The following is a 14,774-nucleotide window of genomic DNA, read 5'->3' as shown; positions in this document are numbered from 1 at the left end:
CAGATTCAGCTAGTTAGCTAGGTAGTTAGTTATTTAGCTATGGACAGATTCAGCTCGTTAGTTATTTGGCTATGGACAGATTCAGCTAGTTAGTTATTTGGCTATGGACAGATTCAGCTAGTTAGTTATTTAGCTATGGGCAGATTCAGCTAGTTAGCTAGCTAGTTAGTTATTTGGCTATGGACAGATTCAGCTAGTTAGTTATTTAGCTATGGACAGATTCAGCTAGTTAGCTAGCTAGTTAGTTATTTAGCTATGGACAGATTCAGCTGGACAAATCCAAAACGGAGGTATAGATTCAAACATGGACACATTGAAGAAACAACAGTCCCACTTTAGCTGTGGCTAGGCTGGATGTCTTGGGTGACTCCTTCTAATTCTTCCTTTTAGCTGTGGCTAGGCTGGATGTCTTGGGTGACTCCTCCTACCGTTCATCCTTTTAGCTGTGGCTAGGCTGGATGTCTTGGGTGACTCCTTCTAATTCTTCCTTTTAGCTTTGGCTAGGCTGGATGTCTTGGGTGACTCCTTCTAATTCTTCCTTTTATCTTCGGCTAGGCTGTATGTCTTGGGTGACTCCTCCTACCGTTCATCCTTTTAGCTGTGGCTAGGCTGGATGTCTTGGGTGACTCCTTCTAATTCTTCCTTTTATCTTTGGCTACGGACAGATTCAGATTCAGCTAGTTAGTAATTTGGCTACGGACAGATTCAGCTAGTTAGTAATTTGGCTATGGACAGATTCAGCTAGTTAGCTATTTGGCTTTGGACATATTCAGCTAGTTAGTTATTTGGCTATGGACAGATTCAGCTAGTTAGTTATTTGGCTATGGACAGATTCAGCTAGTTAGTTATTTGGCTATGGACAGATTCAGCTAGTTAGCTAGCTAGTTCGTTATTTAGCTATGGACAGATTCAGCTAGTTAGTTATTTGGCTATGGACAGATTCAGCTAGTTAGTTATTTAGCTATGGACAGATTCAGCTAGTTAGCTAGCTAGTTAGTTATTTAGCTATGGACAGATTCAGCTCGTTAGTTATTTGGCTATGGACAGATTCAGCTAGTTAGTTATTTGGCTATGGACAGATTCAGCTAGTTAGTTATTTAGCTATGGGCAGATTCAGCTAGTTAGCTAGCTAGTTAGTTATTTGGCTATGGACAGATTCAGCTAGTTAGTTATTTAGCTATGGACAGATTCAGCTAGTTAGCTAGCTAGTTAGTTATTTAGCTATGGACAGATTCAGCTAGTTAGTTATTTGGCTATGGACAGATTCAGCTAGTTAGTTATTTAGCTATGGACAGATTCAGCTAGTTAGCTAGCTAGTTAGTTATTTGGCTATGGACAGATTCAGCTAGTTAGTTATTTGGCTATGGACAGATTCAGCTAGTTAGTTATTTAGCTATGGACAGATTCAGCTAGTTAGCTAGCTAGTTAGTTATTTGGCTATGGACAGATTCAGCTAGTTAGTAATTTGGCTATGGACAGATTCAGCTAGTTAGCTAGCTAGTTAGTTATTTGGCTATGGACAGATTCAGCTAGTTAGTTATTTGGCTATGGACAGATTCAGCTAGTTAGTTATTTAGCTATGGACAGATTCAGCTAGTTAGCTAGCTAGTTAGTTATTTGGCTATGGACAGATTCAGCTAGTTAGTAATTTGGCTATGGACAGATTCAGCTAGTTAGTTATTTGGCTATGGACAGATTCAGCTAGTTAGTTATTTGGCTATGGACCGATTCAGCTAGTTAGTTATTTGGCTATGGACAGATTCAGCTAGTTAGTAATTTGGCTATGGACAGATTCAGCTAGTTAGTTATTTAGCTATGGACAGATTCAGCTAGTTAGCTAGCTAGTTAGTTAATTGGCTATGGACAGATTCAGCTAGTTAGCTAGCTAGTTAGTAATTTGGCTATGGACAGATTCAGCTAGTTAGTTATTTGGCTATGGACAGATTCAGCTAGTTAGTTATTTGGCTATGGACAGATTCAGCTAGTTAGTTATTTGGCTATGGACAGATTCAGCTAGTTAGTTATTTGGCTACGGACAGATTCAGCTAGTTAGTTATTTGGCTATGGACAGATTCAGCTAGTTAGTAATTTGGCTATGGACAGATTCAGCTAGTTAGTAATTTGGCTATGGACAGATTCAGCTAGTTAGTTATTTAGCTATGGACAGATTCAGCTAGTTAGTTATTTGGCTATGGACAGATTCAGCTAGTTAGTTATTTGGCTATGGACAGATTCAGCTAGTTAGTTATTTGGCTATGGACAGATTCAGCTAGTTAGTTATTTGGCTATGGACAGATTCAGCTAGTTAGTTATTTAGCTATGGACAGATTCAGCTAGTTAGCTAGTTAGTTATTTAGCTATGGACAGATTCAGCTAGTTAGTTATTTAGCTATGGACAGATTCAGCTAGTTAGTTATTTGGCTATGGACAGATTCAGCTAGTTAGTTATTTGGCTATGGACAGATTCAGCTAGTTAGTTATTTGGCTATGGACAGATTCAGCTAGTTAGTTATTTGGCTATGGACAGATTCAGCTAGTTAGTTATTTAGCTATGGACAGATTCAGCTAGTTAGCTAGCTAGTTAGTTAATTGGCTATGGACAGATTCAGCTAGTTAGCTAGCTAGTTAGTAATTTGGCTATGGACAGATTCAGCTAGTTAGTTATTTGGCTATGGACAGATTCAGCTAGTTAGTTATTTGGCTATGGACAGATTCAGCTAGTTAGTAATTTGGCTACGGACAGATTCAGCTAGTTAGTTATTTGGCTACGGACAGATTCAGCTAGTTAGTAATTTGGCTATGGACAGATTCAGCTAGTTAGTAATTTGTCTATGGACAGATTCAGCTAGTTAGTAATTTGGCTACGGACAGATTCAGCTAGTTAGTTATTTAGCTATGGACAGATTCAGCTAGTTAGTAATTTGGCTATGGACAGATTCAGCTAGTTAGTTATTTGGCTATGGACAGATTCAGCTAGTTAGTTATTTGGCTATGGACAGATTCAGCTAGTTAGTAATTTGGCTACGGACAGATTCAGCTAGTTAGTAATTTGGCTATGGACAGATTCAGCTAGTTAGTTAGTTGGCTATGGACAGATTCAGCTAGTTAGTAATTTGGCTACGGACAGATTCAGCTAGTTAGTAATTTGGCTATGGACAGATTCAGCTAGTTAGTAATTTGGCTATGGACAGATTCAGCTAGTTAGTAATTTGGCTACGGACAGATTCAGCTAGTTAGTTATTTAGCTATGGACAGATTCAAACATTAGGAGAGATGGAGACCCCCTCACACTTAATAATGTGGACAAATCCAAAACGGAGGTATAGATTCAAACATGGACACATTGAAGAAACAACAGTCCCACTTTAGCTGTGGCTAGGCTGGATGTCTTGGGTGACTCCTTCTAATTCTTCCTTTTAGCTGTGGCTAGGCTGGATGTCTTGGGTGACTCCTCCTACCGTTCATCCTTTTAGCTGTGGCTAGGCTGGATGTCTTGGGTGACTCCTTCTAATTCTTCCTTTTAGCTTTGGCTAGGCTGGATGTCTTGGGTGACTCCTTCTAATTCTTCCTTTTATCTTCGGCTAGGCTGGATGTCTTGGGTGACTCCTCCTACCGTTCATCCTTTTAGCTGTGGCTAGGCTGGATGTCTTGGGTGACTCCTTCTAATTCTTCCTTTTAGCTGTGGCTAGGCTGGATGTCTTGGGTGACTCCTCCTACCGTTCATCCTTTTAGCTGTGGCTAGGCTGGATGTCTTGGGTGACTCCTTATAATTCTTCCTTTTAGCTGTGGCTAGGCTGGATGTCTTGGGTGACTCCTCCTACCGTTCATCCTTTTAGCTTTGGCTAGGCTGGATGTCTTGGGTGACTCCTTCTACCATTCATCCTTTTAGCTGTGGCTAGGCTGGATGTCTTGGGTGACTCCTTCTACCATTCATCCTTTTAGCTGTGGCTAGGCTGGATGTCTTGGGTGACTCCTCCTACCATTCATCCCTGTAGCTTTGGCTAGGCTGGATGTCTTGGGTGACTCCTTCTACCATCCATCAGTCCGGGCAGTCATGTATACTGCATTGTCAGAAGTATGTGGACACCCCTTCAAATTAGTGGATTCGGCTATTTCAGCCACAGCCGTTGCTGACAGGTGTGGAAAATCGAGCACACAGCCATGCAATCTCCATAGACAAACATTGTCAGTAGAATGGCCTTACTGAAGAGCTCAGAGAGGCTACATACAGTAGAGGCTACATACAGTAGCGAGGCTACATACAGTAGCGAGGCTACATACAGTAGCGAGGCTATATACAGTAGAGGCTATATACAGTAGAGGCTATATTCAGTAGAGACTATATACAGTTGCGAGGCTATATACAGTAGAGAGCCTATATACAGTAGAGGGGCTATATACAGTAGAGAGGCTATATACAGTAGATAGGTTATATACAGTAGAGAGGCTATATACAGTAGAGAGGCTATATACAGTAGAGAGGCTATATACAGTAGAGAGGCTATATACAGTAGAGAGGCTATATACAGTAGAGAGGCTATATACAGTAGAGGGGCTATATACAGTAGAGGCTATATAACAGTAGAGGCTATATAACAGTAGAGGCTATATAACAGTAGAGGCTATATACAGTAGAGGCTATATAACAGTAGAGGGCTATATACAGTAGAGGGGCTATATACAGTAGAGGCTATATAACAGTAGAGGCTATATAACAGTAGAGGGGCTATATACAGTAGAGGGGCTATATACAGTAGAGGCTATATAACAGTAGAGAGGCTATATAACAGTAGAGAGGCTATATACAGTAGAGAGGTTAACCTCCTCTAACAGTACGTTGTCCTCCCTGACAGGTTCTGGAGGAAGAGAAGCTGGCGGAGAACGCTGAGAAGATGGGCCAGTTGCTGAGGTCAGAACTGTCGAAGCTTCCTAAAGAGATCGTCCCCATCGTCCGGGGGAAGGGTCTCCTCAACGCCATCGTCATCAAGGAGACTAAAGGTACGGGTGTATCTGATGTGGAATCACTTGGCTGTTAGACACGCCATCGTCGGGGTCAAGGGTTACTAACCCAAATCGTTCAACAGTTCTGGCCCATATACTAACACAAACCCTTCAACAGATACTAACACCAACCCTTCAACAGATACTAACACTAACCCTTCAACAGATACTAACACTAACCCTTCAACAGATACTAACACCAACCCTTCAACAGATACTAACACCAACCCTTCAACAGATACTAACACCAACCCTTCAACAGATACTAACACCAACCCTTCAACAGATACTAACACCAACCCTTCAACAGATACTAACACCAACCCTTCAACGGATACTAACACCAACCCTTCAACAGATACTAACACCAACCCTTCAACAGATACTAACACCAACCCTTCAACAGATACTAACACCAACCCTTCAACAGATACTAACACCAACCCTTCAACAGATACTAACACCAACCCTTCAACAGATACTAACACCAACCCTTCAACAGATACTAACACCAACCCTTCAACAGATACTAACACCAACCCTTCAACAGATACTAACACCAACCCTTCAACAGATACTAACACCAACCCTTCAACAGATACTAACACCAACCCTTCAACAGATACTAACACCAACCCTTCAACAGATACTAACACCAACCCTTCAACAGATACTAACACCAACCCTTCAACAGATACTAACACCAACCCTTCAACAGATACTAACACCAACCCTTCAACAGATACTAACACCAACCCTTCAACAGATACTAACACCAACCCTTCAACAGATACTAACACCAACCCTTCAACAGATACTAACACCAACCCTTAACAGATACTAACACTAACCCTTCAACGGATACTAACACCAACCCTTCAACAGATACTAACACCAACCCTTCAACAGATACTAACACCAACCCTTCAACAGATACTAACACCAACCCTTCAACAGATACTAACACCAACCCTTCAACAGATACTAACACCAACCCTTCAACAGATACTAACACCAACCCTTCAACAGATACTAACACCAACCCTTCAACAGATACTAACACCAACCCTTCAACAGATACTAACACCAACCCTTCAACAGATACTAACACCAACCCTTCAACAGATACTAACAATAATGATATATTACTGACCTGTTATTATAATGATATATTACTGACCTGTTATTATAATGATATATTACTGACCTGTTATTATAATGATATATTACTGATATATTACTGACCTGTTGATATATTACTGACCTGTTATTATAATGATATATTACTGATCTGTTATTATAATGATATATTACTGACCTGTTATTATTATAACTGATATATTACTGATCTGTTATTATAATGATATATATTATAATGATATATTACTGACCTGTTATTATAATGATATATTACTGACCTGTTATTATAATGATATATTACTGACCTGTTATTATAATGATATATTACTGACCTGTTATTATAATGATATATTACTGACCTGTTATATATAACTGATATGTTATTATAATGATATATTACTGACCTGTTATTATAATGATATATTACTGACCTGTTATTATAATGATATATTACTGATCTGTTATTATAATGATATATTACTGACCTGTTATTATAATGATATATTACTGACCTGTTATTATAATGATATATTACTGACCTGTTATTATAATGATATATTACTGATCTGTTATTATAATGATATATTAGTGATCTGTTGATATATTACTGACCTGTTATTATAATGATATATTACTGATCTGTTATTATAATGATATATTACTGATCTGTTATTATAATGATATATTACTGACCTGTTATTATAATGATATATTACTGATCTGTTATTATAATGATATATTACTGATCTGTTATTATAATGATATATTACTGACCTGTTAACGCCAGATTATAATGATATATTACCTGGTATATAACTGTTATAATGATATATTACTGATCTGTTATTATAATGATATATTACTGATATATTGACTGACCTGTTGATATATTACTGATATGTTATTATAATGATATATTACTGATCTGTTATTATAATGATATATTACTGATCTGTTATTATAATGATATATTACTGACCTGTTATTATAATGATATATTACTGACCTGTTATTATAATGATATATTACTGATCTGTTATTATAATGATATATTACTGATCTGTTATTATAATGATATATTACTGATATATTACTGACCTGTTGATATATTACTGACCTGTTATTATAATGATATATTACTGATCTGTTATTATAATGATATATTACTGATCTGTTATTATAATGATATATTACTGATCTGTTATTATAATGATATATTACTGATCTGTTATTATAATGATATATTACTGACCTGTTATTATAATGATATATTACTGACCTGTTATTATAATGATATATTACTGATCTGTTATTATAATGATATATTACTGACCTGTTGATATATTACTGATCTGTTATTATAATGATATATTACTGATCTGTTATTATAATGATATATTACTGACCTGTTGATATATTACTGACCTGTTATTATAATGATATATTACTGATCTGTTATTATAATGATATATTACTGATCTGTTGATATATTACTGATCTGTTATTATAATGATATATTACTGACCTGTTATTATAATGATATATTACTGACCTGTTATTATAATGATATATTACTGATCTGTTATTATAATGATATATTACTGATCTGTTATTATAATGATATATTACTGATATATTATAATGATATATTACTTGATATATTACTGACCTGTTATTATAATGATATATTACTGATCTGTTATTATAATGATATATTACTGATCTGTTATTATAATGATATATTACTGATCTGTTATTATAATGATATATTACTGACCTGTTATTATAATGATATATTACTGACCTGTTATTATAATGATATATTACTGACCTGTTATTATAATGATATATTACTGATCTGTTATTATAATGATATATTACTGACCTGTTGATATATTACTGATCTGTTATTATAATGATATATTACTGACCTGTTATTATAATGATATATTACTGATCTGTTATTATAATGATATATTACTGATCTGTTATTATAATGATATATTACTGATCTGTTATTATAATGATATATTACTGATCTGTTATTATAATGATATATTACTGATCTGTTATTATAATGATATATTACTGACCTGTTATTATAATGATATATTACTGATCTGTTATTATAATGATATATTACTGATCTGTTATTATAATGATATATTACTGATCTGTTATTATAATGATATATTACTGATATATTACTGACCTGTTGATATATTACTGACCTGTTATTATAATGATATATTACTGATCTGTTATTATAATGATATATTACTGATCTGTTATTATAATGATATATTACTGATCTGTTATTATAATGATATATTACTGATCTGTTATTATAATGATATATTACTGATCTGTTATTATAATGATATATTACTGACCTGTTGATATATTACTGATCTGTTATTATAATGATATATTACTGATCTGTTATTATAATGATATATTACTGATATATTACTGACCTGTTGATATATTACTGATCTGTTATTATAATGATATATTACTGACCTGTTATTATAATGATATATTACTGATCTGTTATTATAATGATATATTACTGATCTGTTATTATAATGATATATTACTGACCTGTTGATATATTACTGATCTGTTATTATAATGATATATTACTGATCTGTTATTATAATGATATATTACTGATCTGTTATTATAATGATATATTACTGATCTGTTATTATAATGATATATTACTGATCTGTTATTATAATGATATATTACTGATCTGTTATTATAATGATATATTACTGATCTGTTATTATAATGATATATTACTGATCTGTTATTATAATGATATATTACAGACCTGTTATTATAATGATATATTACTGACCTGTTGCATGTCTTCACTAACTAACTTAACGCTCTTAAAGAGACAGTGTATCATTTTCTGTCATGCATCTCAATAGGTAGTTATTTTACACAATGTAAATACCTAATATTCCTAATGACTTTGTAATTTTAATGGCAGGTATTTGGATCAACAGTTTATATTTTTATACTTAACAAATGTATTTACACAACATGTGCTTCAATCTAGCTTAAATTTGATGTTGTTGCTCTGTAGGCTGAAGCTTTGACCCCGTGTGTGTGTGTGTGTGTGTGTGTGTGTGTGTGTGTGTGTGTGTGTGTGTGTGTGCTCTCTCACTTTTCTTCCCCCTCAGACTATGATGCCTGGAGAGTGTGCATGCGTCTCCGTGACAACGGACTGTTGGCCAAGCCCACCCACGGTGACATCATCCGTCTGGCCCCTCCCCTCATCATTAAAGACCACGAGGTCAGAGAGTGTGCTGACATCATCCAGAGAACCATCATGTCCTTCTAGAACCGCCCGGGAACTCATTCTAGAACACTGGAACCAACAGTGACAGCCTTCTAATCTAACTGATCAGACAAACAACTGGAATATGTTATATTATATTGGAATATGTTACTAACTCTAAACATTTAGCAAATAAGTGTTATTGTATTGTAAGCAGTATACTCTTAAGTTAATTTACTCTTGAGAATATATGTGGAGAATTATTTTGGGTTTTTAGTTTTCCACAGTACTGCCATTTTGTCGTAATGTCAATCTAAGCATCATCCGATCCTGAGAAGGTTTTCTCTTTTGAAGTGCTGGGACTGAAATGAGTTTTACAGGGTAACACTGCTGCTCCGAATCAACTTGGGATGACCTTTAACCCGGGGATGTTTTTAACTCTTGCATCTGCTTAGCTGGAAGACGGTTCAGATACTGATTTAATTTTGTTGTTAAATCTGGCAACTACTACTGCAGCAAAATGTTTAATTTTTTTAAATGTGCTTAACTTCTTGCGGCGAGCCATCCCGGATCCGGGATCGTGAATACAGCCTCAAGCTCATTACCATAACGCAACGTTAACTATTCATGAAAATCGCAAATGAAATGAAATCAATATGCTAGCTCTCAAGCTTAGCCTTTTTGTTAACAACACTGTCATCTCAGATTTTCAAAAATATGCTTCTCAACCATAGCAAAACTAGCATTTAGCGTTAGCATTTAGCATTAGCATTTAGCGTTAGCATCAACAGGCAACGTTTTCACAAAAACCAGAAAAACATTCAAATAAATAATTTACCTTTGAAGAACTTCAGATGTTTACAATGAGGAGACTCTCAGTTAGATAGCAAATGTTCAGTTTTCCTGAAAGATTATTTGTGCAGGAGAAATCGGTCCGTTTGGTGCGTCACGTTTGGCTACCAAAAAAAAAATCGAAAATTCAGTTATCCAAACGCCAAACTTTTTTCCAAATTAACTCCATAATATCGACTGAAACATGGCAAAAGTTGTTTAGAACCAATCCTCAAGGTGTTTTTCACATATCTCTTCGATGATATATGGTTCGTGGAAGTGTCCTTTCCCCTCTGAATCGCATGGCAAAATGCATGCAGCTGAAGATTACGCAACAATTTAGACAAAGGACACCGGGCGGACCCCTGGCAAATGTAGTCTCTTATGGCCAATCTTCCAATGATATGCCTACAAATACGTCACAATGCTGCAGACATCTTGGACGAACGGCAGAGAGCTTAGGTTCATTCATCACACATTCTCAGCCATATAAGGAGACGATGGGAAACAGAGCCTCAAAAATTCTGCTCATTTCCTGTTTGAGGTTTCATCTTGGTTTCGCCTGAAGCATAAGTTCTGTGGCACTCACAGGAAACGTCAGAGTGTTTTCTTTCCAAAGCTGGCAATTATATGCATAGTCGAGCATCTTTTCGTGACAAAATATTGTGCTTAAAACGGGCACGTTTTTTTTTTTTATCCAATAATGACATTAGCGCCCCCATAGGTTGAAGAGGTTAAACAAAACATTTTTCACTTTCTAAAACAAAGAAACATTATTTAATTATTTAAATGTTAAAGTAATTTATTTGCTTGTTGGTGAAATTAGCAAAAAAATGTTTTACTGAAAGACATGGGTATAACCAATATAGATATTTTAAGTATTTAAAGGGGAATATTTTAATACCACAATAAAAACTATGAAAGAATTTAACTGCTGTTCTGTTCGGTTATTCTAACAAACCACAGAAAACCTTTTATAAACGGAAGTAGGTGCACTACTACCCTATGGAGCCTGGTCTAAAGTAGTGCACTACTACCCTATAGGGCCTGGTCTAAAGTAGTGCACTACTACCCTATAGGGCCTGGTCTAAAGTAGTGCACTACTACCCTATAGGGCCTGGTCTAAAGTAGTGCACTACTACCCTATGGAGCCTGGTCTAAAGTAGTGCACTACTACCCTATAGGGCCTGGTCTAAAGTAGTGCACTACTACCCTATAGGGCCTGGTCTAAAGTAGTGCACTACTACCCTATGGAGCCTGGTCTAAAGTAGTGCACTACTACCCTATAGGAGCCTGGTCTAAAGTAGTGCACTACTACCCTATAGGGCCTGGTCTAAAGTAGTGCACTACTACCCTATGGAGCCTGGTCTAAAGTAGTGCACTACTACCCTATAGGGCCTGGTCTAAAGTAGTGCACTACTACCCTATGGAGCCTGGTCTAAAGTAGTGCACTACTACCCTATAGGGCCTGGTCTAAAGTAGTGCACTACTACCCTATAGGGCCTGGTCTAAAGTAGTGCACTACTACCCTATGGGCCTGGTCTAAAGTAGTGCACTACTACCCTATGGAGCCTGGTCTAAAGTAGTGCACTACTACCCTATGGGGCCTGGTCTAAAGTAGTGCACTACTACCCTATAGGGCCTGGTCTAAAGTAGTGCACTACTACCCTATAGGGCCTGGTCTAAAGTAGTGCACTACTACCCTATGGGGCCTGGTCTAAAGTAGTGCACTACTACCCTATAGACCCTGGTCTAAAGTAGTGCACTACTACCCTATAGGGCCTGGTCTAAAGTAGTGCACTACTACCCTATAGGGCCTGGTCTAAAGTAGTGCACTACTACCCTATAGGGCCTGGTCTAAAGTAGTGCACTACTACCCTATAGACCCTGGTCTAAAGTAGTGCACTACTACCCTATAGACCCTGGTCTAAAGTAGTGCACTACTACCCTATAGGGCCTGGTCTAAAGTAGTGCACTACTACCCTATAGGGCCTGGTCTAAAGTAGTGCACTACTACCCTATAGGGCCTGGTCTAAAGTAGTGCACTACTACCCTATAGGGCCTGGTCTAAAGTAGTGCACTACTACCCTATGGGGCCTGGTCTAAAGTAGTGCACTACTACCCTATAGGCCTGGTCTAAAGTAGTGCACTACTACCCTATAGGGCCTGGTCTAAAGTAGTGCCTATACCCTATAGGGCCTGGTCTAAAGTAGTGCACTACTACCCTATAGGGCCTGGTCTAAAGTAGTGCACTACTACCCTATAGACCCTGGTCTAAAGTAGTGCACTACTACCCTATAGACCCTGGTCTAAAGTAGTGCACTACTACCCTATAGGCCCTGGTCTAAAGTAGTGCACTACTACCCTATAGGGCCTGGTCTAAAGTAGTGCACTACTACCCTATAGGGCCTGGTCTAAAGTAGTGCACTACTACCCTATAGGGCCTGGTCTAAAGTAGTGCACTACTACCCTATAGACCCTGGTCTAAAGTAGTGCACTACTACCCTATAAACCCTGGTCAGTTTCATGAATTAGACATTAGAACACATCAGGCCAGTTTCATGAATTAGATATTAGAACACATCAGGCCAGTTTCATGAATTAGATATTAGATATTAGAACACATCAGGCCAGTTTCATGAATTAGACATTAGAACACATCAGGCCAGTTTCATGAATTAGAACACATCAGATATTATATATTAGAACACATCAGGCCAGTTTCATTAATTAGATATTAGAACACATCAGGCCAGTTTCATGAATTAGACATTAGATATTAGAACACATCAGGCCAGTTTCATGAATTAGACATTAGATATTAGAACACATCAGGCCAGTTTCATGAATTAGATATTAGAACACATCAGGCCAGTTTCATGAATTAGACATTAGAACACATCAGGCCAGTTTCATGAATTAGATATTAGAACACATCAGGCCAGTTTCATGAATTAGACATTAGATATTAGAACACATCAGGCCAGTTTCATTAATTAGACATTAGATATTAGAACACATCAGGCCAGTTTCATGAATTAGATATTAGAACACATCAGGCCAGTTTCATGAATTAGACATTAGATATTAGAACACATCAGGCCAGTTTCATGAATTAGATATTAGATATTAGAACACATCAGGCCAGTTTCATGAATTAGACATTAGAATATTAGAACACATCAGGCCAGTTTCATGAATTAGATATTAGATATTAGAACACATCAGGCCAGTTTCATGAATTAGACATTAGAACACATCAGGCCAGTTTCATGAATTAGACATTAGATATTAGAACACATCAGGCCAGTTTCATGAATTAGACATTAGATATTAGAACACATCAGGCCAGTTTCATGAATTAGACATTAGACATTAGAACACATCAGGCCAGTTTCATTAATTAGACATTAGATATTAGAACACATCAGGCCAGTTTCATGAATTAGATATTAGAACACATCAGGCCAGTTTCATGAATTAGACATTATAACACATCAGGCCAGTTTCATGAATTAGACATTAGATATTAGAACACATCAGGCCAGTTTCATGAATTAGATATTAGAACACATCAGGCCAGTTTCATGAATTAGACATTAGATATTAGAACACATCAGGCCAGTTTCATGAATTAGATATTAGACATTAGAACACATCAGGCCAGTTTCATGAATTAGATATTAGAACACATCAGGCCAGTTTCATGAATTAGACATTAGACATTAGAACACATCAGGCCAGTTTCATGAATTAGACATTAGATATTAGAACACATCAGGCCAGTTTCATGAATTAGATATTAGAACACATCAGGCCAGTTTCATGAATTAGACATTAGATATTAGAACACATCAGGCCAGTTTCATTAATTAGACATTAGATATTAGAACACATCAGGCCAGTTTCATGAATTAGACATTAGATATTAGAACACATCAGGCCAGTTTCATGAATTAGACATTAGATATTAGAACACATCAGGCCAGTTTCATGAATTAGACATTAGATATTAGAACACATCAGGCCAGTTTCATGAATTAGACATTAGATATTAGAACACATCAGGCCAGTTTCATGAATTAGACATTAGAACACATCAGGCCAGTTTCATTAATTAGATATTAGAACACATCAGGCCAGTTTCATTAATTAGATATTAGAACACATCAGGCCAGTTTCATTAATTAGATATTAGATATTAGAACACATCAGGCCAGTTTCATGAATTAGACATTAGATATTAGAACACATCAGGCCAGTTTCATGAATTAGACATTAGATATTAGAACACATCAGGCCAGTTTCATGAATTAGACATTAGATATTAGAACACATCAGGCCAGTTTCATGAATTAGACATTAGATATTAGAACACATCAGGCCAGTTTCATGAATTAGATATTAGAACACATCAGGCCAGTTTCATGAATTAGACATTAGATATTAGAACACATCAGGCCAGTTTCATGAATTAGATATTAGAACACATCAGGCCAGTTTCATG

The 14,774-nt window shown here is 36.4% G+C and overlaps 1 protein-coding gene across 6 annotated transcripts in view; it reads left to right on the top strand.

Annotated features, from left to right (window-relative positions):
• oat (ornithine aminotransferase) overlaps positions 1 to 11,198 on the top strand; it is a 29,199-nt gene extending 18,001 nt beyond the window's left edge. For all 6 annotated transcript variants that reach the window (XM_052501867.1, XM_052501868.1, XM_052501869.1 and 3 more), the window contains 2 exons: positions 4,854 to 4,998; positions 9,339 to 11,198. In XM_052501867.1, the coding sequence (XP_052357827.1) occupies positions 4,854 to 4,998; positions 9,339 to 9,499 (306 nt within the window). In that variant the 3' untranslated portion in view covers positions 9,500 to 11,198. The remainder of the gene's footprint in view (positions 1 to 4,853; positions 4,999 to 9,338) is intronic.
• The last annotated feature ends 3,576 nt before the right edge of the window (positions 11,199 to 14,774 follow it).

The sequence above is a fragment of the Oncorhynchus keta genome, unplaced genomic scaffold (genome assembly GCF_023373465.1).
Source record: "Oncorhynchus keta strain PuntledgeMale-10-30-2019 unplaced genomic scaffold, Oket_V2 Un_contig_145_pilon_pilon, whole genome shotgun sequence".
In the NCBI taxonomy this organism is placed as follows: Eukaryota; Metazoa; Chordata; class Actinopteri; order Salmoniformes; family Salmonidae; genus Oncorhynchus; species Oncorhynchus keta.
This window is presented reverse-complemented; position numbering and strand designations above follow the sequence as displayed.